The 24,384-nt window shown below is 46.1% G+C and overlaps 1 protein-coding gene across 4 annotated transcripts in view; it reads right to left on the reverse strand.

Moving 5' to 3' along the window:
- The window catches only part of slc5a2 (solute carrier family 5 member 2), a 76,939-nt gene that overhangs the window by 43,110 nt on the left and 9,445 nt on the right, over positions 1 to 24,384 (reverse strand). For 2 of the 4 annotated variants that reach the window (XM_070857226.1, XM_070857223.1), the window contains exons 1-2: positions 6,639 to 6,998; positions 819 to 890 (exon numbers count right to left, since the gene is read on the reverse strand). In XM_070857226.1, coding sequence (XP_070713327.1) covers positions 819 to 890; positions 6,639 to 6,644 — 78 coding nt within the window. In that variant the 5' untranslated portion in view covers positions 6,645 to 6,998. Of the gene's footprint in view, positions 1 to 818; positions 891 to 6,638; positions 6,999 to 24,384 lie in introns of those variants that run through there. The other 2 variants (XM_070857225.1, XM_070857224.1) reach the window with 2 other exon arrangements.

Here is a 24,384-nt window from a genome sequence, read left to right on the forward strand (position 1 = left end):
GGAGAATTGAGAAAGAGACTGAGCAAGTTTCTTTTGGAACTAAAACTTTCTTCTGTTGCAAGAATGATTGAATTAGATATCAAAAAATAATCTTTAGTTATAAAATGTTTTCAGAGAACTGGGCATCAAAATAAGCTACCACACTGAACTTTCAGCTCAGGAACCTGGAGGCAATCTACTTCCACCTAACTGAGACCCAGTTGAGGACAATTACATAACTGAGGCCCAGCTGAGGACTGTTACATAAAAAGCTGAGTTGAGGAATTTCTTTATTGCCCAAATAGCTTTAAAACGTAATTACTGCTGCTTACAGTCTTATAGCCATAAAGTGTCATGTATGTAACCTTCATGTAACTGTAACCTTCATAACAACACTGCATACTGTATACACCTAAGAAATGCACACCTTGACCACAGGGGGTGAACTTGTGGGAGACACTCCTCACCTGGTCATCCAGGTATATAAAGGGAGGACCCACGCAGGGTCATCACTTCTTGGTCCTGTGAATAAAGGTTCAGGTCACAGAGTGACCTTGTCTGCAGAATGTGCCTCGTGTGAATTTATAGTAGTGTGCAAGGACATTACATAATGTTTATTTTTTTACTGTCACAGATTATTAATTAATTCCAACCATTCGTATTTTCACATATCCAGACTATGGCCTACTGGCCAATTGAGGTCTACTGCCCAACAATGGCCCGGTTGTGGATTAACACAAAATTGATTTTAGTTTCCTCAAGATTTCAGATTTAAGGTTTGCTATAATTTAAGAAGCCATTGTCAAATAAATGAAATCAATAAAATAAAAGTCACTTACTGTGTACCATCGCATGTTCCTCCCGGCCAAGAAGTACCCACCCACGGTCGCACGGTTGGTCCTACACATAGACTGAGAAAAACAAAATATATAGATAACAGATCAGATTACATTCCATGCAACCATTGACAGGTAATCATGCCTGTTTCTGTTTTGGAAGGTAAAGAGTACACAGGAGGCAGATGTTTGCAAATGGATGGTGGGGATGTCAAAAGATTGACCCCATTCGACGAGCATGTCCTACAAATGTAAGGACAGAAAGAGGAGTTAGTAGATGGGGATACAGGAAGCATGGCACCACTCAAGTTTATACCACACTGATCCTTCCTTCACACTCCATTTTATTCAATCACACAAGCACTGACACACAAGTTGGCATGCAGCATGAACTCTGCTGCCTGATAACCTGTTCTGTGGGAGGAAATATTTATATTTCTTCATGTATGGCCAAGTAAGCTGACTTGAGGGATTCGTTTGTGGAATCAGCTGGAACCTTGCCATTCTAGCTCATGTTGTTCAGAACCAACACAGGTCCATGCATCCCGGGAATTTAAGTAGTCAGTTTGAGGGCAGCAAACTGTATGATGTACAGAGCACAGATGAGCAGGAGCAGACGGAGGTGGTCAAGGAGGAAGAGGAAGCATCTTCCTGAGGGTGAGGTCACTTCCTCTGATGTAATCAGAGATTCAGACCCCCCAGGGTCCAACTTTGAAAAGGATGGTAGATGGGGAAAATGGAGTGGAAGTCGTTTATATGGATTTTAGGAAAGCTATAACAAGGTGCCACATGAGAAATTACGAGAGAAGATTATGGTACAGAATTAGGGGAAGATAGTAAACTGGATTAACAAATGGTTAGAAGGGAGGAAACAGATAGTAGGAATTAGCTTCTATAGATATGTGAAGAGAAAAAGATTAGTGAAGACAAACGTAGGTCCCTTGCAGTTGGATTCAGGTGAATTTATAATGGGGAACAAGGAAATGGGCAGACCAATTGAACAATTACTTTGGTTATATCTTCACGAATGCAGACACAAATAACCTTCCGGATGTACTACGGGACCGAGGGTCTAGTGAGAAGGAGGAACTGAAGGTTATCCTTATTAGGCGGGAAATTGTGTTCGGGAAATTGATGGGATTGAAGGCCGATAAATCCCCGGAGCCTGATAGTCTGCATCCCAGAGTACTTAAGGAAGTGGCCCTAGAAATAGTGGATGCATCGGTGATCATTTTCCAACAGTCTATCAACTCTGGATCAGTTCCCATGTAGCTAATGTAACACCACTTTTTAAAAAAGAAGGGAGAGAGAAAATGGGTAATTATAGACTGGTTAGCCTGGCATCAGTAGTGGGGAAAATGTTGGAATCAATTATTAAGGATGAAATAGCAGCGCATTTGGAAAGCAGTGACAGGATCGGTCCAAGTCAACGTGGATTTATGAAAGGGAAATCATGCTTGATGAATCTTCTGGAATTTTTTTAGGATGTAACTAGCAGAGTGGACAAGGGAGAACCAGTGGATGTGGTGTATTTGGACTTTCAAAAGGCTTTTGACAAGGTCCCACACAAGAGATTGGTGTGCAAAATCAAAGCACATGGTATTGGGGGTAATGTACTGACGTGGATAGAGAACTGGTTGGCAGACAGGAAGCAGAGAGTCGGGATTAATGGATCCTTTTCAGAATGGCAGGCAGTGATTAGTGGAGTGCCGCAGGGCTCAGTGCTGGGACCCCAGCTCTTTACAATATATATTAATGATTTGGATGATGGAATTGAGTGTAATATCTCCAAGTTTGCAGATGACACTAAACTGGGTGGCGGTGTGAGCTGTGAGGAGGATGCTAAGAGGCTGCAGGATGACTTGGACAGGTTAGGTGAGTGGGCAAATATGCATGGTAGATGCAGTATAATGTGGATAAATGTGAGGTTATCCACTTTGGGGGCAAAAACACGAAGGCAGAATATTATCTGAATGGCAGCAGATTAGGAAAAGGGGAGGTGCAACGAGACCTGGGTGTCATGGTTCATCAGTCATTGAAAGTTGGCATGCAGGAACAGCAGGCGGTGAAGAAGGCAAATGGTATGTTGGCCTTCATAGCTAGGGGATTTGAGTATCGGAGCAGGGAGGTCTTACTGCAGTTGTACAGGGCCTTGGTGAGACCTCACCTGGAATATTGTGTTCAGTTTTGGTCTCCTAATCTGAGGAAAGACGTTGTTGCTATTGAGGGAGTGCAGCGAAGGTTCACCAGACTGATTCCCGGGATGGCTGGACTGACATATGAGGAGAGACTGGATCAACTGAGTTTAGAAGGATGAGAGGGGATCTCATAGAAACATATAAGATTCTGATGGGCCTGGACAGGTTAGATGCGGGAAGAATGTTCCCGATGTTGGGAAAGTCCGGAACCAGAGGACACAGTCTTTGGATAAGGGGTAGGCCGTTTAGGACTGAGATGAGGAGAAACTTCTTCACTCAGGGAATTGTTAACCTGTGGAATTTCTTGCCACAGAGAGTTGTTGATGCCAGTTCATTGGATATATTCAAGAGGGAGTTAGATATGGCCCTTACAGCTAAAGGGATCAAGGAGTATGGAGAGAAAGTGGGAAAGGGGTACTGAGGGAATGATCAGCCATGATCTTATTGAATGGTGGTGCAGGCTCGAAGGGCCGAATGGCCTACTCCTGCACCTATTTTCTATGTTTCTATGAATTATTTAGAAGGTGAAAGGAAACCGTAAGGTGTTATTGCTAAGATGAGCGGTTGACGGCGGGGGGGCGGGCGGGGTGCGGTGGTGAATGGCCTAAAAAGCGGTAGAAGGAATTTAATGCCGATAAGTGTGAGGTGATGCATTTTCGTTTAAAAAAAAGCTCTGTAATTATAACCTGACTGGAAGTAGGCTCGGTGATGTGGAATTTAGGGGTACAGGTTCACAGGACATTAAAGGCAGCGCGTCAGGTTGATAAAGTTGTAACATTTTAGGTCTTGTCACAAGAGCTCTGGGCCCAGAAATTGGGCTATATTGCGCCACAAATTACCGCCGCAATCCTGGAAAAAAATGGCAGCCATCACTCTAACGCCCTTCTCTGGCATGGGACTCGGCGGCTGCCATTTTGGTGGGAGCCTTGCTTGCCCTGGATTTGCAAATATGAAGAGCATGACTTCTGTCAGTGTACAACACCGAATTAACGTCATGCTCTGTGAACTTGGACTTTAGCGCTGAGTTTAGCACTGGGTCCTAAGCTTGCTCTGAAAAGCGAACGTGTCGCAGACTGACAGAAATGCTGTCAGCACTTCTAAAGGGACACACACATCTTTCAGATAAGTTTGCATTGAAGATTTTGGACTGGAATTTTTATATTTTTATATTTTATAGAAGAAGTGATGTGGTGCAATATGTGTTAAAAAATTTTGAAGTGCACTGAGTGCTGCTGGACACATGCAAGGCCTTGGATGGTAAAGGAAGACCTCTGAGAAGACAGAAAATGCTGGAAATACTCAGCAGGTTAGGCAGCATCTGTGGAGAGAGAAACAGAGTCCATGTCTCAGGTCGAGATCTGCCTGACCTGCTGAGTATTTCCACCATTTTCTGCTTTTATTTCAGATTTACAGCATCCGCTTGCAGAGGGAAGAGGAAGATGCAGAAGAAGAAGGCACATAAGAGGAAGAAGCAGACGAGGTGGAAGCAGAAGGAAGGGTGCAACCCAGGCAGTCCCTTTCTACAGGGATATCCGGGATGGAATCATCCACCTGCGGTACTAATGACCACAACTCCAATGTCCCTTTCAACACCTTACCTTCCTTTTGTTACTGACCATTATAGCATCCTCTTGGCCACAATGCTGAAATGAAAACTACCAGAAAGAAAATTTTCCAATCCAACTTTATACATTTTTCCATTCAATATAACATCAAGAAATCAACTAATCGCCATTATGCATTCCCTTAGTGATTGTCTAATGTATGCCTTTGCCTATCCCATTGATGTCATGCAGTGCTACCCCAGTGGCTGGTGGAACACTGCTGACTTTCAGTGGGGGGACACTGCAAATGGCCTTGCAGGTCGATCTTGAGGAGCTGGTGGCAGGGAGAATGAAATCGAGCGACGGTGTTTCTTCTTCTCCTCCTCCTCCTCCTCCTCCTCCTTCTCTCTCCTCTCTCTTATTGGTTAACCACTGGTTGGCAGCTGCATTTCTTGGCGTGTGAAATGGGAAAGGGACAAGGGTAGCGTTGCGTAGAGTTGGGGAGGGCAGGAAACATGGGGTGCACGTGAGAAGAAGAATAACGTATGATGATACCAGCATCTTGTATGCTTTCAGCCCTGTCGCTGGTCAAGGACTCAGCCATGCCCCTGCCAAGAATGGCCAATACCGTCTCCTCCAAGGAGGCGAGGTGAAGCTAGGAATGGGAGGTGTGCCTCGTGTTTGGTAGGTGAGTGATTGGGCAAGGAGTGTTGTGCATTGAAAAGTGTGTGACACTACTGGTGCAGTTGGTGGGAAACGGCTTTTGAAGAGACATTCTCTAATCATGACCACTAGTCTGAGGTTATGAAGCTTCTTTGCGCACTGGAGCCAGGTCGTGGGGGTGACACTGCTGGCAGTGATGGCCTTGGTAATCTTGTCCCACATTGTTCTTTCTGGAAGTTCCCCTGGCCGCCTGTCGGTAGAGGACCTCTCATGCCACGGGCCCAGGGGCAGCCCGGGCCAGCCCACACTGCGATATGTGTGCACACTGGGTCCGTGTAGCAGAGCAGGTCTCCAGCTGTCTTGGGTAATCCTTGCCACTGGACCAAGACCTAGCTCTGTCAAGCCTGTGTGGGGCTGGTGTGCAATGGCCACCCCACGTTAAAAAAATCCACGCACAGGCATCTTCCACCATTCAGGATGTAGTTCAGGTTCTTCTTTCGAAACACCTGTGAACTCATCCTTTTATTTTGGCGTGGAAGCAAGTCATCCTCGTTTCAAGGGACCGCCTATGCTGATGATGTTCATGCTACAATGACACTACGGCCATGCTACGTTTTGCCTCTTGCCGGAACTAACACCACAAAAACAGCTTTGTAAGGTGAGTTTAGCACTGGGTTAATGTTAATCAGCAAACAGCATGGATATCCCGACCTGCCAGTGCCATCAATTCCGGCAGCCATGAACTCCGGACTGCGGTGACAGCGCAGGTTTTTAGCGATCTCGAATTTCTAGGCCTATGGAATATAAAAACCAAGAGGTAATAATGATCCTATATAAAACACTAGTAAGACCTCAGTTAGAGTATTGTGTGTGTTAGAAGGCACCACACTACAGGTAGAATATTGAGGCTTTAGAGAGGGCACAATACAGATTTACTAGAATGGTGCCTGCTATGAGGAAATACAAATGATAAGAAAAGCTTGAGCCCCAATTTTAACCTAACCCGCCCAGTGGGAATGGGCCAGATATGGGTCTAATGCCCATTTTACGCCCTGCCCAATTTTACTCTCTGCTGATGTCAATGGGATGAGGTTGGGGTCAGGACCATGGCAGACTGGTAGTCTGGAGTCCTGGCAGAGTGGTGCTGCAGGAATTTCATGCCCAATAAAAAAGATTAAAGCACAACTATTTGTTTGCAATGATTATACTGGGCCAAAATTGAGCCCATATTATCTAAATATAGTCGACTTCAATAAATAAGATATTCTCTCAAGTGTTCCTCCATCACTTATGTTCTTCTTTCATAGTAGCACCAGGTAAATAGGCTTGACAAATAGTCACCACTATTCACAAGAGACAAAACATATTTACATAATTTTTTCAAATTATCCAAATAAAAAATAGAAGTCTTACCCTACCTTCATCTTCAGCCCGGGAAGGCAGCGGGCTAGCTTGTGAGTGCGCTGAAAAAAGGGGTGGTCCAATTTTGAGCCCTATATGTGGGCAATGTGCACGTGGCTTACGGCCAGCATAAATGAAGGAAAATCAATTTCAAGTCACCACAATATCACAACCAACTCGTCCAATTGAGACCTGTCACCTAATGGAGGCCAAGTTGATGCACACCACCTAAATTCGGCCCATTTAGACCTTCCATATGATTGAGACACGGTTATTTCAATTCAGGATTCCATACCAGTGTTAATTTAATACAGTATGTTGTAATTTTGGAAACTTTTCTCATGTTCTTACATATCTACTCCCTTCTCCAGTGCTAATGTCAGCCTCCTGGCAATAATAAGGCTACTTGTGGTACAAGTAACTCGATATAGGAGGAACATTTCCACTTACTGCCCTCTTAATAGCCCTGTGCAGATCACACGGACACCAATCTGCTGGACTCCTTCCAAATCAATGTTCTATTCCGGTCAGTAAACTAACAGAGTAAACAAGATCTTTGATGCAATGTTTCTCTTTAATCTTTTGCTTAAGTTGATAATTGTGCTAAATGACTGCAATTAAAATGACTGAAGAATGTTCCCTTGTAATTATTTGTGGGCCCTTTGACTCTTTTGCTCTGTAAACTTTTACAGGGTCAGATGGAATATTCTGAAATGTAGATTGACAATGTCCTTCCTCTTAAACTAACCATGCCCCTCCCCATTCAGTAATACAAGTGATTGTTAACCCTTGCACTGCAGGCACATTGGTTGAAACTCCTGGGCCAATCATTTTTCCCTTTTCAGCTGAACCACTGTTACCATGAAGTAAACATTAATATTTCTGTAATAAATCCACAAACATTAGGTGAATATTTCGTCAAATCAGGTTCCCTTGAAATTATTGTCGGGAAATGTTTACCCTTTTGCACTGTAAAGCTTCAATGTCAGGTGGAATATTCCACAATATTCTGTGGAACAATCAGACCCATTCCAGTTATTAATCTAGGTTGATGCTCCAATACATTGCTGAATACAGTGTTGCATTAATAGAGGTACCATCTTCAAATAAGACATTAGATTGTAGCCTGTTTCCTGGTTCTGGTTGTTAATGTGGATGCTAATTACCCCATGGCACTAATGGAAGGAGAGCCGGGAATACTCATGGGCCTAGAAATTTGGCCACTCATTGGTGCTCATTTGCGGCAGATTCCTGCAAAAAATGGCGGCCACTGCTCTTCCACCCGCCTCTGGCGCGGGACTCGCCAACTGCCATTTTGGTAAGGGCCATAGCGCTGCCTTTAGCAATGCTGCCCTTGGACATGCAAATCTGGAGAACGTGATGTCAGTCGGGGTACAGCACCGAATTAACGCCACGCTCTGCAAACTTGGACCTTTGTACTGAGTTTAGTGCTGGGGCATAAGCTCAGTCTGAAAAGCGAGCGTGCAGCAGACTGACAGAAATGCTGGCAGCACTTCTTAAAGGGACACATTGTAAGCATCGACACATACTTCAGGATTTTGAACTTTATGTTTTGGATATTGCTTTTCCATATTTGAATTTACTGCAGAAGGGCTAACAGCATGACTGGGACAGGAATACATATCAGGTGGGCGGGGATAGTCTGGGATGGGTCAATGGCTGAAAGCAGGAACCTCATCAGGTAGATGGCTGATGGAGGACTCTTTTCTCATGTAATGGGAACCCATCAGTGAGAGATCAGGTAAACTGGTCAGTGCTCAAGCCATCATCCTGGAATGAGATAACCCCAGAGCGCGGGAACCTCAGGACAAAGGAAGCTATTGGCAACTCAGACACGTTGGAGCTTTATCCTCAGGAAAAGCCCGGTGACAAAGGCACAGGCCGGAGATGTGATTTCAAGATCTTTTGTTGGACTGCCTCAGGAAAGGAACTGTTTTTTGGTGCGAGGATTCAGCAAGCATTTTTCAGGTATAAGAGAAAGGTAGTTTGCTGCAATTTTTCTCTCTCTCAACTTCTACGCTTGCTTATTTCGTTCAATGCATTTAAGGACCGAGCATTCCGTCTGGGATGGAGAGAAGAAACCATCATCTATGAGCAAAGAGAGCCTCGCTATTTCGACTGGGAAGCTGACTTTGAGACTGGGACTTGGAAACCACAGAATGGCATGGAACCAGAAGATACGCCTCATCAGGAGAAGCAGCGAGTAAGCCAAAGGGGTAACTGGTGAGCATTATCCCAGCCCACACATCCTTTAGACCACCGCATAGTGTGAAGGGGTGTCATGTGCCCCAACCAAGCCTTAGGGGTTTAGTGGGGAGGTTCCGCGTGAATCATAGGCGTATGCACAGTCTGTTAGACAGATTCGGTGGTGCACTATTGATCCAAGCAGGGGGTTTTAGTCGTGGGTACTTCGTGATAGGGGCCTCTTCAGATGGACCAGTGTTGTGTGTTGTACTGTGTTGGCTTTACGCCACCAGAGTGTGGTTAATGGAAGCAGGTGTGTGTTTTAACTTGAATAAAAGTAACCTGACGGTTGAGACCGAAAGATCTGTCTATAACTGAATATTCTGTTCACGACTATAATTCCCGGGTCTAGAACTGTTGTAAGGGGGGTGATTCGAAACCACCAAGGGCAAAACCACTTACAACACACATCTTTCAGGTAAGTTTGCATTTAAGCTTTTGGACTGGATTTTTAAAATATTTTATTGAATTAGTGGCTTGGTGCAATACATGGTAACATTTTTAAAAAGTGTGCAGGGAGTGCTGCGGGATGCTTGCAAGGCCTCGGATGGTAAATGAAAACCTCTGAGAAAATCCTGGAAATACTCAGCGGATCAGGCAGCATCTGTGGACAGAGAAACAGAGTTCATGTCTCAGGTTGAGATGCTGCCTGACCTGCTGAGTATTTCCAGCATTTTCTGCTTTTATTTCAATTTTCCAGCACCTGCTCGCAGAGGGACGAGGAAGACGCAGAAGAGGAGGAAGCAGAAGGAAGGATGCAACCCAGACAGTTCCTTTCTGGCAGGGATATCCGGGATGGAATCATCCACCTGCAGTCCCAGTGACCACAACCACAATTCCCCTTTCAACATTTGTCCCACACCTTACCATCTGTTACTGACCATCACTGCGTCCTCTTGCCACAATGTTGAAATATAAGCCACCATAAAGCTAACTTGCCAATTGAACTTAGTACATCTCTCCATCCAATACGACATTAAGAAATGAACTAATCACCCTGATGCATGCCCTTGTGTGTGCCTTTGCCTATCCTATTGATGTCATGCAGTGCTACCCCAGTGGCTGCAGCATGGCTGGTGGAAGGCTGCTGACTTTCAGTGGGGGACACTGCATATGACCTTGCAGGTTGACCTTGAGGAGCTGGTGGCTGGGAGAATGAAATCGAGCGATGGGGTTTCGTCTTCTTCTCCTCCTCCTCCTCCTCTCTCTTCTCTCCTCTTATTGGTCAATCACTGGTTGGCAGGCTGCATTTCTTGGTGTGTGAAATCGGAAAGGGACAAGGGTAGAGTTGTGTTGAGGGGAGGGCAGGAAACATGGGGTACACGCAAGAAGAAGGATAACGTATGATAATATCTTGTATCCTTTCAGCCCTGCCCCTGCCAAGAATGGTCAGCACCATTTGCTCCAAGGAGGTGAGGTGAAGCTAGGAACGGGAGGTGTGCCTCGTGTTTGGTACAGATTGTTGGTAGGTGAGTGATTGGACAGGGGGTGTTGTGTATTGAGAAGTGTGTGAGACTACTGGTGCAGTTAGTGGGAGATAGCTTTTGAAGAGGTATTCACTAACCATGACCACTAGTCTGAGGTTATGACGCTTCTTTGCGCACTGGAGCCAGGTCGTGGAGGTGACACTGCTGGCAGTGATGGCCTTGGTAATCTTGTCCCACATTGTTTTTTTCTGGAACGGAACCTGGCCCCTGTGGGTAGAGGACCTTTCATGCAGTATTGACCCCCTGCACAAAGCTGCAGTGCTGCCTGCGTGACCCTGGGTGCTCCTTCCCTAGCTTGCTGACCCATTTGTGTTAGTGCTGAAGCACATTTCCCATTTTTTTAGGCGTGGACGGCAATTCAGCTTTAAGAGCTGAAGACTGCTATTTGGGATTCCTTTTTAACCTGCATTTTTTCAAAAGGCAGTTGAGCTTCAAGGGCTAAAAACTGCCCATTTTTAAAGGATTTAAAAAAAAATGTCATTTCAGTAGGCAATCCCCCTTTAATGGACCGCACTGCTTTCTGAAATGACAGCCTTGCTTTAAGAGAAAGAAAGAAAAGAAAGACTTGCATTTATATAGTGCCTTTCATGACCACCAGATGTCTCAATCTGCTTTACAGCCAATGAAGTACTTTTGGAGTGTAGTCACTGTTTAATGTGGGAAATGCAGCAGCCAACATGAAGGCTGTTCATGCTGCAGTGACACTACGGCTATGCTAAAATGGGCCTCTTGCCGGAACTAATGGCACGAAAACAACCTTTCAGGGTGAGTTTAGCACTGAGCTAATGTTAATTAGCAAACAGCATGAATATCTCGGTCCTGCCAGTGCCATCAATTTCAGCGGCCGTTAACTCCGGCCTGCGGTGACACCGGCAGATTTTTCACGATCTCGAATTTCTAGGCCTATAGAATATAAAAGCCAAGGGGTAATAATGATCCTATATAAAACACTAATAAGACCTCAGTTAGAGTATTGTGTGTATTAGAAGGCACCACACTACAGGTAGAATATTGAGGCTTTAGAGAGGGCACAATGCAGATTTACTAGAATGGTGCCTGGTATGAGGAAATACAAATGATAAGAAAAGCTTGAGCCCCAATTTTAACCTAACCTGCCCAGTGGGAATGGCCCAGATATGGGTCTAATGCCCATTTTATGCCCTGCCCAATTTTACTCTCTGCTGATGTCAATGGGATGAGGTTGGGGTTAGGGTCATGGCAGGCTGGCAGTCTGGAGTCCTGGCAGAGTGGTGCTGCAGGAATTTCATGCCCAATCTCTCAAAAAAGCTTAAAGCACAACTTTCAGCACGTCTCTTGAAATGGCAGGGCATCTAAAATGAGGACACAGTGTCCACTTCATATGTGGGCAACGCACACTTGACTTACGGCCAGCATAAATGAAGGAAAGTCAATTCCAGGTCACCACAATATCACAACCAATGCGTCCAATTGAGACCTGCCACCTAATGGAGGCCAAGTTGATGCATACCACCTAAATTCGGCCCATTTAGACCTTCCATATAATTGAGACACGGTTATTTCAATTCAGGATTCCATACTAATGTTAATTTAATGCAGTATGTTGTAATTTTGGAAACCCTTCTTTTGTTCTTACATATCTTCTTCCTTCTCCAGTGCTAATGTCAGTCTCCAGGCAATAATAAGACTACTTGTGGTAAAAGCAACTAGATATAGGAGGAACATTTTCACTTACTGCCCTCTTAATAGCCCTGTGCAGATCACACGGACACTACTCTGCTGGACTCCTTCCAAATCGATGTTCTGTTCCAATCAGTAAACTAACAGAGTAAACAAGATCTTTGATGCAATGTTTCTCTTTAATCTTTTGCTTAAGTTGACAATTGTGCGAAATGACTGCAATTAAAATGACTGAAGAATGTTCCCTTGTAATTATTTGTGGGCCCTTTGACTCTTTTGCTCTGTCAACTTTTACAGGGTCAGATGGAATATTCTGAAATGTAGATTGACAATGTCCTTCCTCTTAAACTAACCATGCCCCTCCCCATTCAGTAATACAAGTGATTGTTAACCCTTGCACTGCAGGCACATTGGTTGAAACTCCTGGGCCAATCATTTTTCCCTTTTCAGCTGAACCACTGTTACCTTGAAGTAAACATTTTTATTGCTGTAATAAATCCACACAAACATTAGGAGAATATTTTGTCAAATCTGGTTCCCTTGAAATTATTACCCTTTTGCACTGTAAAGCTTCAATGTCAGGTGGAATATTCCACAATATTCTGTGGAACAATCAAACCCATTCCAGTTATTAATCTAGGTTGATGCTCCAATACATTGCTGAATACAGTGTTGCATTAATAGAGGTACCATCTTCAAATAAGACATTAGATTGTAGCCTGCTTCCTGGTTCTGGTTGTTAATGTGGATGCTAATTACCCCATGGCACTAATGGAAGGAGAGCCGGGAATACTCATGGGCCTAGAAATTTGGCCGCTCATTGGTGCTCATTTGCGGCAGATTCCTGAAAAAAATGGCGGCCACTGCTCTTCCACCCGCCTCTGGCGCGGGACTCGCCAACTGCCATTTTGGTAAGGGCCATAGCGCTGCCTTTGGCAATGCTGCCCTTGGACATGCAAATCTGGAGAACGTGATGTCAGTCGGGGTACAGCACCGAATTAACGCCACGCTCTGCAAACTTGGACCTTTGTACTGAGTTTAGTGCTGGGGCATAAGCTCAGTCTGAAAAGCGAGCGTGCAGCAGACTGACAGAAATGCTGGCAGCACTTCTTAAAGGGACACATTGTAAGCATCGACACATACTTCAGGATTTTGGACTTTATGTTTTGGACATTGCTTTTCCATATTTGAATTTACTGCAGAAGGGCTGACAGCATGACTGGGACAGGAATACACATCAAGTGGGCGGAGATAGTCTGGGATGGGTCAATGGCTGAAAGCAGGAACCTCATCAGGTAGATGGCTGATGGAGGACCCTTTTCTCATGTAATGGGAACCCATCAGTGAGAGATCAGGTAAACTGGTCAGTGCTCAAGCCATCATCCTGGAATGAGATAACCCCGGAGCGCAGGAACCTCAGGACAAAGGAAGCTATCGGCCACCCAGACTCGTTGAAACCTTTATCCCCAGGAAGAGCCCGGTAACAAAGGCACAGGCCAGAGATGTGATTTCATGCTCTTTCGGTGGACTGCCTAAGGAAAGGGACTGTTTTTTGGTGCGAGGATTCAGCAAGCATTTTTTAGGTATAAGAGAAAGGCAGTCTGCTGCCATTTCTCTCTCTCTCTCCTCTTCTACACTTGCTTACTTCGTTCAATGCATTCAAGGACTGAACACTCCATCTGGGCCAGAGAGAAGAAAGCAACATCTATGAGCAAAGAGAGCCTCGCTATTTCGACTGAGAAGCTGACTTTGAGATTGGGACTTGGAAACCAAAGATTGGCACGGATCCAGAAGATATGCCTCATCGAGAGAAGCAGCGAGAAAGCCAAAGGGGTAACTAGTGAGCATTATCCCAGCCCACACATCCTTTAGACCACCGCATAGTGTGAAGGGGTGTTGTGTGTCCCAACCAAGCCTTAGGGGTTTAGTGGGGAGGTTCTGCGTTGATCATTGGCGTACGCACGGTCAGTTGGACAGATTCGGTGGTGCACTATTGATCCAAGCAGGGGGTTTTAATTGTGTGTACTTCGCGATAGGGGCCTGTTCAGATGGCCAGTGTTGTGTATGCTTTACGTCACCAGGGTGTGTGTTGCTGGAAGCAGGTGTGTGTTTTAACTTGAATAAAAGTATTGCGACAGTTGAGACTGAAAGATCTGTCTATAACTGAATATTCTGTTCACTACTATAATACCCGGGGTCTAGAACTATTGTAAGGGGGGTGATTCAAAACCACCAAGGGCAAAACCACTTACAACACACATCTTTCAGGTAAGTTTGCATTTAAGCACTTGGACGGAATTTTAAAATATTTTATTGAATTAGTGGCTTGGTGCAATACATGGCAACATTTTGTAAAGTGTGCAGGGAGTGCTGCTGGATGTTTGCAAAGCCTCGGATGGCAAATGAAAACCTCTGAGAAGACAGAAAATCCTGGAAATACTCAGCGGGTCAGGCAACATCTGTGGATAGAGAAACAGAGTTCACGGGATAGAACCACCACTTTTGAGCTTATCGCCCCAAAATGGGTGTTATTTTTGGCATGGGTGGTAAAAAAGTGTTTTCAGATCGCCGACTTCTCGCCCATTCTCAAAACACCTGGTTTACATTTTTGAAAATGGGCGTTACCATGAGCGAGATCAAATGGGCGGTGGCGTTAAATTCTTTTGACCTTCTGCCGTAAAGTGTGGCCGTCCTTAGCAATGGCATGGCAACGCTCGATTCCTGTGACTCTGGAGGTCAAGGGTCACCATGACATGCGCTGATGAGGAGACAGAGAGAGAGCGAGCTCAGAGGGACTGAAGGCGTGGCTGGGTGTGGTGAGGCCGCTTTGGGAGGAAGGTGGGAGACTTTAGAGCTTCACAGCAAGTAGGCAAAAAAAAGTAGCTGTTATCAGCCACATATTTGACTGAATTTGCCCTATAATGGAGAGAGAGGAGGAGGCATCACAGCACGCTGTGGTGACTGATGCTGGAGAAAGCAGTGAGGTGGGAGAGGAGCACATTGGAGGCCGCAAAAGAGCCAGGAGGTTCTCGTACGAGGCAAAAGCCTCTCTCCTGCAGTTGGTCAAGTCACGCTGAGGTGATTTGAAATAGGGAGGGCATGGGAAGGCCACCCCAAAGGCCTACCAGAGAATATGGGCCGAGATAGCAGACGTGGTCTTGTCAGCGACCAACGAGGTGTGTGAGGGCAACCAATGCCGCAAACGATGGAACGACCTTGTAGGATGCGCAAGAGTAAGTATTACATTGATTTACATGTACTTATGTATTTATATAATTTGATTTGTAACAGTCATGAGTGACTATCAGCAGATGTGAGGTCTTGTATTTTATTGGGAATGTTTTACTCAAAGCCTGTGGTCACGGTGTACGTCTTTAGGTAAAGAATGATTATTATCATAATAATCATGATTACATCTGTCGGTTATGTGTTGTAGTCGGGTTAGTCGGGAAATTGATGGGATTGAAGGCCGATAAATCCCCAGGGCCTGATAGTCTGCATCCCAGAGTACTTAAGGAAGACGCCCTAGAAATAGTGGATGCATTGGTGATAATTTTTCAACAGTCTATCGATTCTGGATCCGTTTCTATGGACTGGAGGGTAGCTAATGTAACATCACTTTTTAAAAATGGAGGGAGAGAGAAAATGGGTAATTATAGACCGGTTAGCCTGACATCAGTAGTGGAGAAAATGTTGGAATCAATTATTAAAGATGAAATAGCAGCGCATTTGGAAAGCAGTGACAGGATCAGTCCAAGTCAGCATGGATTTATGAAAGGGAAATCATGCTTGACAAATCTTCTAGAATTTTTTAAGGATGTAACTAGTAGAGTGGACAAGGGAGAACCAGTGGATGTGGTGTATTTGGACTTTCAAAAGGCTTTTGACAAGGTCCCACACAAGAGATTGGTGTGCAAAATTAAAGCACATGGTATTGGGGGGGTAATGTACTGACGTGGATAGAGAACTGGTTGGCAGACAGGAAGCAGAGAGTCAGGATAAATGGGTCCTTTTCAGAATGGCAGGCAGTGATTAGTGGGGTGCCACAGGGCTCAGTGCTGGGACCCCAGCTCCTTACAATATACATCAATGATTTAGATGAAGGAATTGAGTGTAATATCTCCAAGTTTGCAGATGACACTAAACTGGGTGGCGGTGTGAGCTGTGAGGAGGTGCTAAGAGGCTGCAGAGTGGTATGGACAGGTTAGGTGAGTGGGCAAATGTATGGCAGATGCAGTATAATGTGGATAAATGTGAGGTTATCCACTTTGGTGGCAAAAACACGAAGGCAGAATGTTATCTGAATGGCGGCAGATTAGGAAAAGGGGAGGTGCAACGAGACCTGGGTGTCATGGTACATCTGTCATTGAAAGTTGGCATGCAGGTACAGCAGGCGTTGAAGAGGGTAAGAAGTTGGCCTTCATAGCTAAGGGATTTGAGTATAGGAGCAAGAAGTTCTTACTGCAGTTGCACAGGGCCTTGGTGAGACTCACCTGGAATATTGTGTTAAGTTTTGGTCTCCTAATCTGAGGAAGGACTTCCTTGCTATTGAGGGAGTGCAGCAAAGGTTCACCAGACTGATTCCAGGGATGGCTGGACTGTCATATGAGGAGAGACTGGAACAACTGGGCCTTTATTCACTGGAGTTTAGAAGGATGAGAGGGGATCTCATAGAAACATATAAAATTCTGACGGGACTGGACAGGTTAGATGCAGGAAGAATGTTCCCAATGTTGGGGAAGTACAGAACCAGGGGACACAGTCTTAGGATAAGGGTTAAGCCATTTAGGACTGCGACGGAAAGGGGCACTGAGGTGAATGATCAGCCATGATCTTATTGAATGGTGGTGCAGGCTCCAAGGGCTGAATGGCCTACTCCTGCACCTATTTTCTATGTTTCTCTGTATCAGTCTCTGTGACAGTACCTAGCAATGATCTCATGCCATGTCGTCCTGTCACCTTTTACAGAAGAAGCTTTCGACGATGAGGTCCGAGCAAAGGCGAACGGGTGGGGGGGGGCCACCAGTCCCCAGTGACATCACAGAGATGGAGCAGCGAGTGCTAGCACTCGTGGGGAAGCACCCCCAGACAGCCACGGATGCATCTGCAGACCCTGAAGTGATGCCACGTGAGTAAAGCTTACACCATTGCGTGATGTAAATCAATAGATGCCACACCAAGTCATATCCGACCAATCATATATAATAGATGATTTCTAAAAGTGTCATAGAAATAATGCTGGCCTAATGAAAATCATTTTAATGCACAATGTGTTGATGGTCATGAAATGTGATGTCTGCGATGATTTTGAGAGCGGTGGTACTTTTGTCGTGCATATGCTGTGTGTAGCGCTGGACTCACCTTGTCACCCTCGCACCTCTAACAACCTCATTTGTGTCTTGCAGCTCAACCAGCAGCGCGGCCCCAGGCAAGGCCACAGAGGCCAGAAGGTGGGGGCGTGAGGCAGGAGTCTGCGGACGATCCTACTACATCTGGTGCTGAGGAGCTCCAATTGTTGCCCGTCAATCCGCTGGGTCTTTTTCTCAATGAATGAGAGCGCGGACTTCGAAGAACCTGCATTGCCATGCTCCAGAACCCATTCACCCCAAGGCCATCTATTGGTCCTCCGGTCATTCTCGCCTCCACTCTGGAGCTGCCGGCCCCAAGCACCTCTCCACAGGGCACCCCATTTGTCCCCAGGACGGCGCCGACCCCGCGGAGGCCTCGTGGACGCGGCAGGTCTGTTCCACGAGCGCAACATGACAGCGGAGAAATGGTACAGTTGTCCAGGAGGACTGTAGACATTGGTGACCTGCTCATCAGAGCTTTTTGGGGGCATATCCCAACACCCGGCCATAATGACCGAGTACATTCCACGCATGGCAGAGTCCCTGGCTGTGATAGCCAGGACCACTGCTGCTACAGCCCTCCCAGTGGTCCCAGAGTGCGACACTGCACCCCTAGGTTCTGCACCACCACTGCGAATGACAGATGAGAGCAAGGACCAAGATCCTGCTTCTGCATCAGAGAATGTTGCCCCCTCGGCACCCCCCGCTCCCGTACCCGTCCAACCAACCCATCTGTTTTCATCCTCCCCAATGAGGCACCACCTGAGGAGCTCCTCGGCCAGGCGCCATTGAGCAAGGAGGGGAAGGGGCAGAGGTGGGAAGAAGAAGGAGAGGAGGGAAGGAAAGTGAGGTGCATGTGCGCAGGTGATGGCTATGTTATATCTCCATCTGGGTGTATGCAATTTGTTGTAATGTATGGGGGTTGGGGACCACGCTCCTGCTTTGCCTTTGTATTCTGTGTTGTTGGACATGTTGAACATGTGATTTATGTCAATGGTGGAAAAAGTGGGATGTGGGCGGGGGTTGGGTATTATTGGCCGTGATACTTATGATTTCAGACCAATATTGGTATTGAACATAACCTTGTTGCACATTGTCTCAGATAGCTGGACAGTTACATACTGGTGATTCCTTACCATGAAAGGGTTAAATACAACTTAACATCAATCAACGTAAACTTTAACTGGCACCAAGGTGATGGGCACCATTGATGTCTGAGCTGCACACAAACAGCACAGCAGTGTATCAGCATTGTCACTCACATCAGCGCTCTTTCAGTCAAATCTTTCCGATATCAGCTCCTCACGTAAGAGTGGGATTTAACAAATGTCAGCCACACTGCTGGCGTTCGTTCCGGTTAGCTCCACTTTCTGTGGGTGTTTTTTTGAGCGAGCGATATTGTGGGCGATATGTGTGCGAGGTGGTGAAATTGAAGATGGCCGATCTCCATGGCCGCTAGTTTGCGTAAATATGCTCTTTATGATGAAAAACAGTGGGCGGGCGTTAATATTGAATCTCGGCGTTAAATCCGGTGGAAAGTAATGCTGGGCCCTATTATGGGCGTTGAATTCGCCCATTCTGCTGATTCCGCCCAAAAAAAGTGGGTGGGCATTGTTATTATTTCTCGCCATTAAGCTCATTGGGAAAATAAGGCTTGGCGATACATCTCCTAAAAAAGCCCATCAGTTTCCATTTTGTGCCAGAATGGGCGATATATGGGCATTATACGCCATTTCAGCTGTGAAATGGGCATTAAGTGGGCATTAAGCATGCAAAAATGTGGAGGTTCTAGCCCCATGTCTCAGGTTGAGATGCTGCCTGACCTGCTGAGTATTTCTAGCATTTTCTGCTTTTATTTCAGTTTTCCAGCACCTGCTCGCAGAGAGAAGAGGAAAATGTAGAAGAGGAGGAAGTAGAGGAGGAAGCAGAAGGAAAGATGCAACCCAGACAGTCCCTTTCTGGCCGGGATATCCAGGATGGAATCATCCACCTGCGGTCCCAGTGACCACAACCACAATTCCCCTTTCAACATTTGTCCCACACCTTACCATCTGTTACTGACCATCACTGCGTCCTCTTGCCACAATGCTGAAATACAAACCACCATAAAGCAAACTTTCCAATTGAACTTCGTACATCTATCCATCCAATAAGATATTAAGAAATCAACTAATCACCCTGATGCATTCCCTTGTGTGTGTCTTTGCCTATCCTATTGATGTCATGCAGTGCTATCCCAGTGGCTGCAGCATGGCTGGTGGAATGCGACTAACTTTCAGTAGGAGACACTTGAGAAGCTGGTGGCTGAGAGAATGAAATCGAGCGATAGGGTTTCTTCTTCTTCCTCTTCACTCTCCTCTCCCTCTTCTAAACCAACCACTAGCTGCATTTCTTGGGTGTGTGAAATGAGGAAGGCACAAGGGTTGAGTTGTGGTGAAGGAAGAGCGGGAAAGCATGGGGTGCAAGCGAGAAGGAGGATAATGTATGAGGATACCAGCATCTTGTATCCTTTCAGCCCTGCCGCTGGCCAAGGGTTCATCCATGCCCTTGCCAAGAATGGCCAGCACCATCTCCTCCAATGGGATGAGGTGAAGCTAGGAATGGGAGGTGTGTCTCCTGTTTGGTACAGATTGTTGGTAAGTGGGTGGTCATGCAATAAACGGTGTGCGATGCTAGTGGTGCAGTTGGTAGGAAACGGCTTTTGAAGATGCATTCACTGACCTTGACCACTGGTCTGAGGTCATGAAGCTTCTTTGGGCACTTGAGCCAGGTTATGGGGACAACACTGCTGGCAACGGTGGCCTCGGTGACCTGGTCCCACATCCTTCTTTCTGGAGGGCCTCCTGGCCCCTGTGGATAGAGGGTCTCTCATACAGTGTTAATCCCCTGCACAAAGCTGGAGTGCTGCTTGCGAGATCCTGGGTGCCCCTTCCATGGCTTGCTGACCAATTTGTGTGAAGCACTATTCCCATTTTTTTTAGGTGTAGAAGGCAATTCAGCTTTAAGAGCTGAAGACTGCCATTTGGGAATTATTTTTAATGTTTATTTTTTTCAGAAGGCAATTGAGTTCTAAGGTCTATAAACTACCTATTTTAAATGATTTTTTGTTTCAGTTTAGAAGCCTTTAAGGGACTAACACTGCTTTCTAAACTGACAGCCTTGCTTTAAGAGAATGCTGTTCTTGCTCCAGTGACACTATGGCCACACTACATTGGCCTCCTGCTAAGACTACCGCCCCAAAACCGGCATTGCACAGTGAGTTTAGTGCTGCGCTAATGTTAATTAGCAAGTAGTATCAATATACTGGTGCTGCCAGCGCTATTAATTCCGGCAGACGTTAACTGCATCCCGCGGTGCCATCAGCAGGTTTCCAGCGCTCTGGAATTTTAGGTCCCAGTTTCTCAGCAAGAATTTCTCCTTTAACTAACATAACCAAGAAACTGATTAACTGGTCATTACTGTCTGTAATGGGGTGAAGGAGCGGCAAGATTTTGTAGAGGGAAGTGATCGGGGCCCAGGAGAGGCGTGAGTTTGGGGCCCAGGAGAGGCGAGGGCCCAGGGGCAGCACGGGCCAGCCCCACACTGCGATATGTGTGCGCGCTAGGTCCGTGCAGCAGAGCTGGTCTCCAGTCGTCTTGGTTAATCCTTGCCACTGGATCAAGACCTAGCTCTGTCAAGCCTGTGTGGTGGCTGGTGTGCAACGGCCACCACACGTTAAAAAAATCCATTACAGGCATCTTCCACCCTTTAACATGTAGTTCGGGATCTGGACTATTAGGTCTTTCATTGAAACACATGTGAACTCATCCCTTTTTGGCATGGAAGCAAGTCATCCTCGCTTCGAGGGACCGCTTATGATAATGATGATGATGCCTGCCTGTGGCATCTTGCTATGCATAAAATGGCAGTCAATTTTGCCTGAGCAATAACCATCATCACAACACTTCAAAGTAATTCACTGGATGGGAAGTGCTTTTGGACATTTCTGAGTCATATGATGAAATGTTATATAATTGCAAGAATTTTAACATCACATAAGCAGATCTGCTATAGTGTTGCTCATGGTGACTTGGAGGCTACACTGTTTTATCACAAGAGGCATGTTATCAACAAAGTGTAATGGGGAAATGGTTACAGGAAGTAACTGTAATGCTTAAAGGGAGTTTATATCATATGCAGCACTCCTAATGTAGTGTATAGCTATAGAAAGCTATGAGTGCATTTACATTACAGTTCGACATCAGAAACCAATAGCTTAGGGTGACCATACGCTCCCATTTTCCAGGGACTATGCCCCGGATGAGGTATTTTGTCGCCGGGCAAACAATGTACCCAGAAGAGTCCCCAGTTCACAACACTCATCCCCGAATAGACTAGAGACATATTCATTGGTCTGCTGAAACGGCAATCTTTGCCACGCCTCAAATCTAGACCAATCGGAGCGTAAGCATTAGTTTCTCAGGGCGATGCCCTCCTGGGATTAGCTGCTGCTAGCGGTGTAGGAGGGACATGCGGGTTCGGCAGCTGCCTCCTTATAGGATGAAACCTAACCCACGTGTCCCACCTACACCGCCAGCTGCAGCCCATAGAGACTGGCTAGGGGGCAGATCCTTTAACATGAGCGGGAAACAAAATCGGAGGAGAAGCCAAGGGCGCGGTGAAAGCTGGTGGTGGAGTGGATTTACCTCAGAGATCAGCATGGTGCAAAGATCAGATCAGATCATATCGTGTTTTTTAATGAATAAGGTAAGCTCTAAATTCTCCCACCTGGAAGAGTTTCTGATCACTTCTGAGACAGATGGTGTTTTACGCCTTATCTGGAAAATCTCAGTCTGTTTGGAACGGATTTAAAATTGAGAAATTAAAATTTGGGTATTCTGAGTCAAGTAATGATGGTACAGCACTACTGCAGTTGCCATAACTACGACGCTGACTCAATGGCGGATGATGTAGAACACGCCATTCAGGTGTCCTCAATAGTGTGATGTCACATCCGCGGTAATTCTATGCACATGTGTTTTGCATTTGTAGTGTGTATGTGCAACTGTTGAAATAGAGGCTGCTAAAACTTTTTGCCTCGCTACCCAGCGCAACCAACATTTTCCATCCTGGCTACTTTGCTGGACTCCCACCCCCGTGTGTCCGCAGATTCGGTTTAGAAAATATAGTCACCCTACAGAAGCCGTGGATGGATAAATGCCTGGGCAGAACTGTCTCACCACATTTACAGAGTGGGTGAGGGGAGAATCTCCACCCTCTAAACATATCAATTAAGGTGGGTGGGGGGCCTGACCCATCCACCTCCATGGCACGAACCTGGTATTGCAGTACTTCCAGGAACGGTGCAGTGGCTCTAGGCCTTTTGGCTAAGAGCATTGGCGCAGAGTGATCCTTGATGTGTGCAAGGTGACCTCTGGCGTTTGTGATTTGACAAAGAATTGGAAAGATTGGCTACGAATTTAAAAAAAAAACAATTAAGAGCAGGTGGGTTTACAAAGCATTAAGGGAGCACATTACAAATCAGGTTTCACACTGCACCACATTTTTACTGCATACGGTGTCAAACTGAAGCAATGTGACACTGCCCCCTTCAATCCAGGGAGTCATGCTCTGCTTCACTCAGAAGTCAGGAATTGGGCCCTGATTCAGGATTTACATAGCAAGTTTAGCATTGATGTGAAACTGAAATCAATTCACACAACTTTCGCTCGACTGGCAGTGTGACTGCAGCCTGAAGTGTTGGCAGAAACTTTCCAACCTCCTCTCCTCCAATTTTCTCTCCTCTTTGTGAAAGTGCTGACTGGCTTGCCTCTGGTACCTCATCCAAGTGGCCATTCTTCATGGGAGAGACTAGACAGTGAGCGTCAGCGTGATATTCAACTGAGGAGAGGATCACAGCTGCCCCCAAACCTGTCATTGCCTGATGTCCCTACACACACACTTTCCAGGAGGAGTCACTAAACGCCCGCCAGGAGCAGAATTCTTGGCTGATTTTTCCCATCGCTAACCCAGAGGCATTGAAGCCAATTGTAGCACCACTACCACTGCCCCGGCTGAAATGGGCTAACTCAGTACTGGGATGGAACCCGAGCCCTTCCTGCTCTGTGTGTTTTAATAGCACACTGAGCGAGATAAACTAACTCAGCACAGAAAAGGGATTGAGCCCGAAACTACTGAATTATACACTTAAAATAGAAAGTTACATAAAAACAAAGGGCCCAAAATTCTAATCGGTGCACTCTGCCAGCAGAAGCGTGGTGGAGCAATCCCTGTCTGCTGATACAGGGAGACCGAGAGCCCTTTCCGAGTCTTGGGTACAGGGTCATCTGCATACCTGAGGTGGGTGGTCCTCATCTGTAAGGGCGCATCACCCCAATCCATAGAAAATCGGACTGGCGCCACATTGCTATGATAATGGATGACCCAGGATAGGCCGATGACAGGAAGGCCACAATTCTGAAAATTCCTTCGAAGGGATCAATTGCCTTTGGCTGTAAGAATCCTGGGGCCATTCCTGAGGCCTTAGCCAGACTCACGGCAGCTCTCTGCTGACAATATGTGCTGGAACTATATCCCAGTAAGGGGCAGTGGAATTGCACCCAGTATGGAGCAGGAGGACTGCACTCAGCATGGGGCAGTGGAATTGTGCCCAGTATGGGACAGCGGGACTGCATTCAGTAATGGGGCAGCATGATCAGATTTGCAAGGTATAGAAATGGGGAACAATCATTTAAATAAAATACGACCAACTATGTAAAAAGTATGCAAATGAAAAAACATTGAAGAACCCAAACAGTGTGAGGGAATGAACACTTACCCACAGTCCAACGCCGATGACCAAAACAAAGTACAGAACAATCACGCTGATATCCGCAGCATTGTTGATGGCCACAGTTTGGGATGGAGACGTGGCTGATGTCGGAGATGCAGACGCCTTCATTTTAGCTCAGTATGCAGAGAGGAGGACTAGCTAGCATGGAAAAGGCTGAGATAACGTCAGACAG

This window comes from Pristiophorus japonicus, chromosome 16, assembly GCF_044704955.1.
Source record: "Pristiophorus japonicus isolate sPriJap1 chromosome 16, sPriJap1.hap1, whole genome shotgun sequence".
Taxonomy (NCBI): Eukaryota; Metazoa; Chordata; class Chondrichthyes; family Pristiophoridae; genus Pristiophorus; species Pristiophorus japonicus.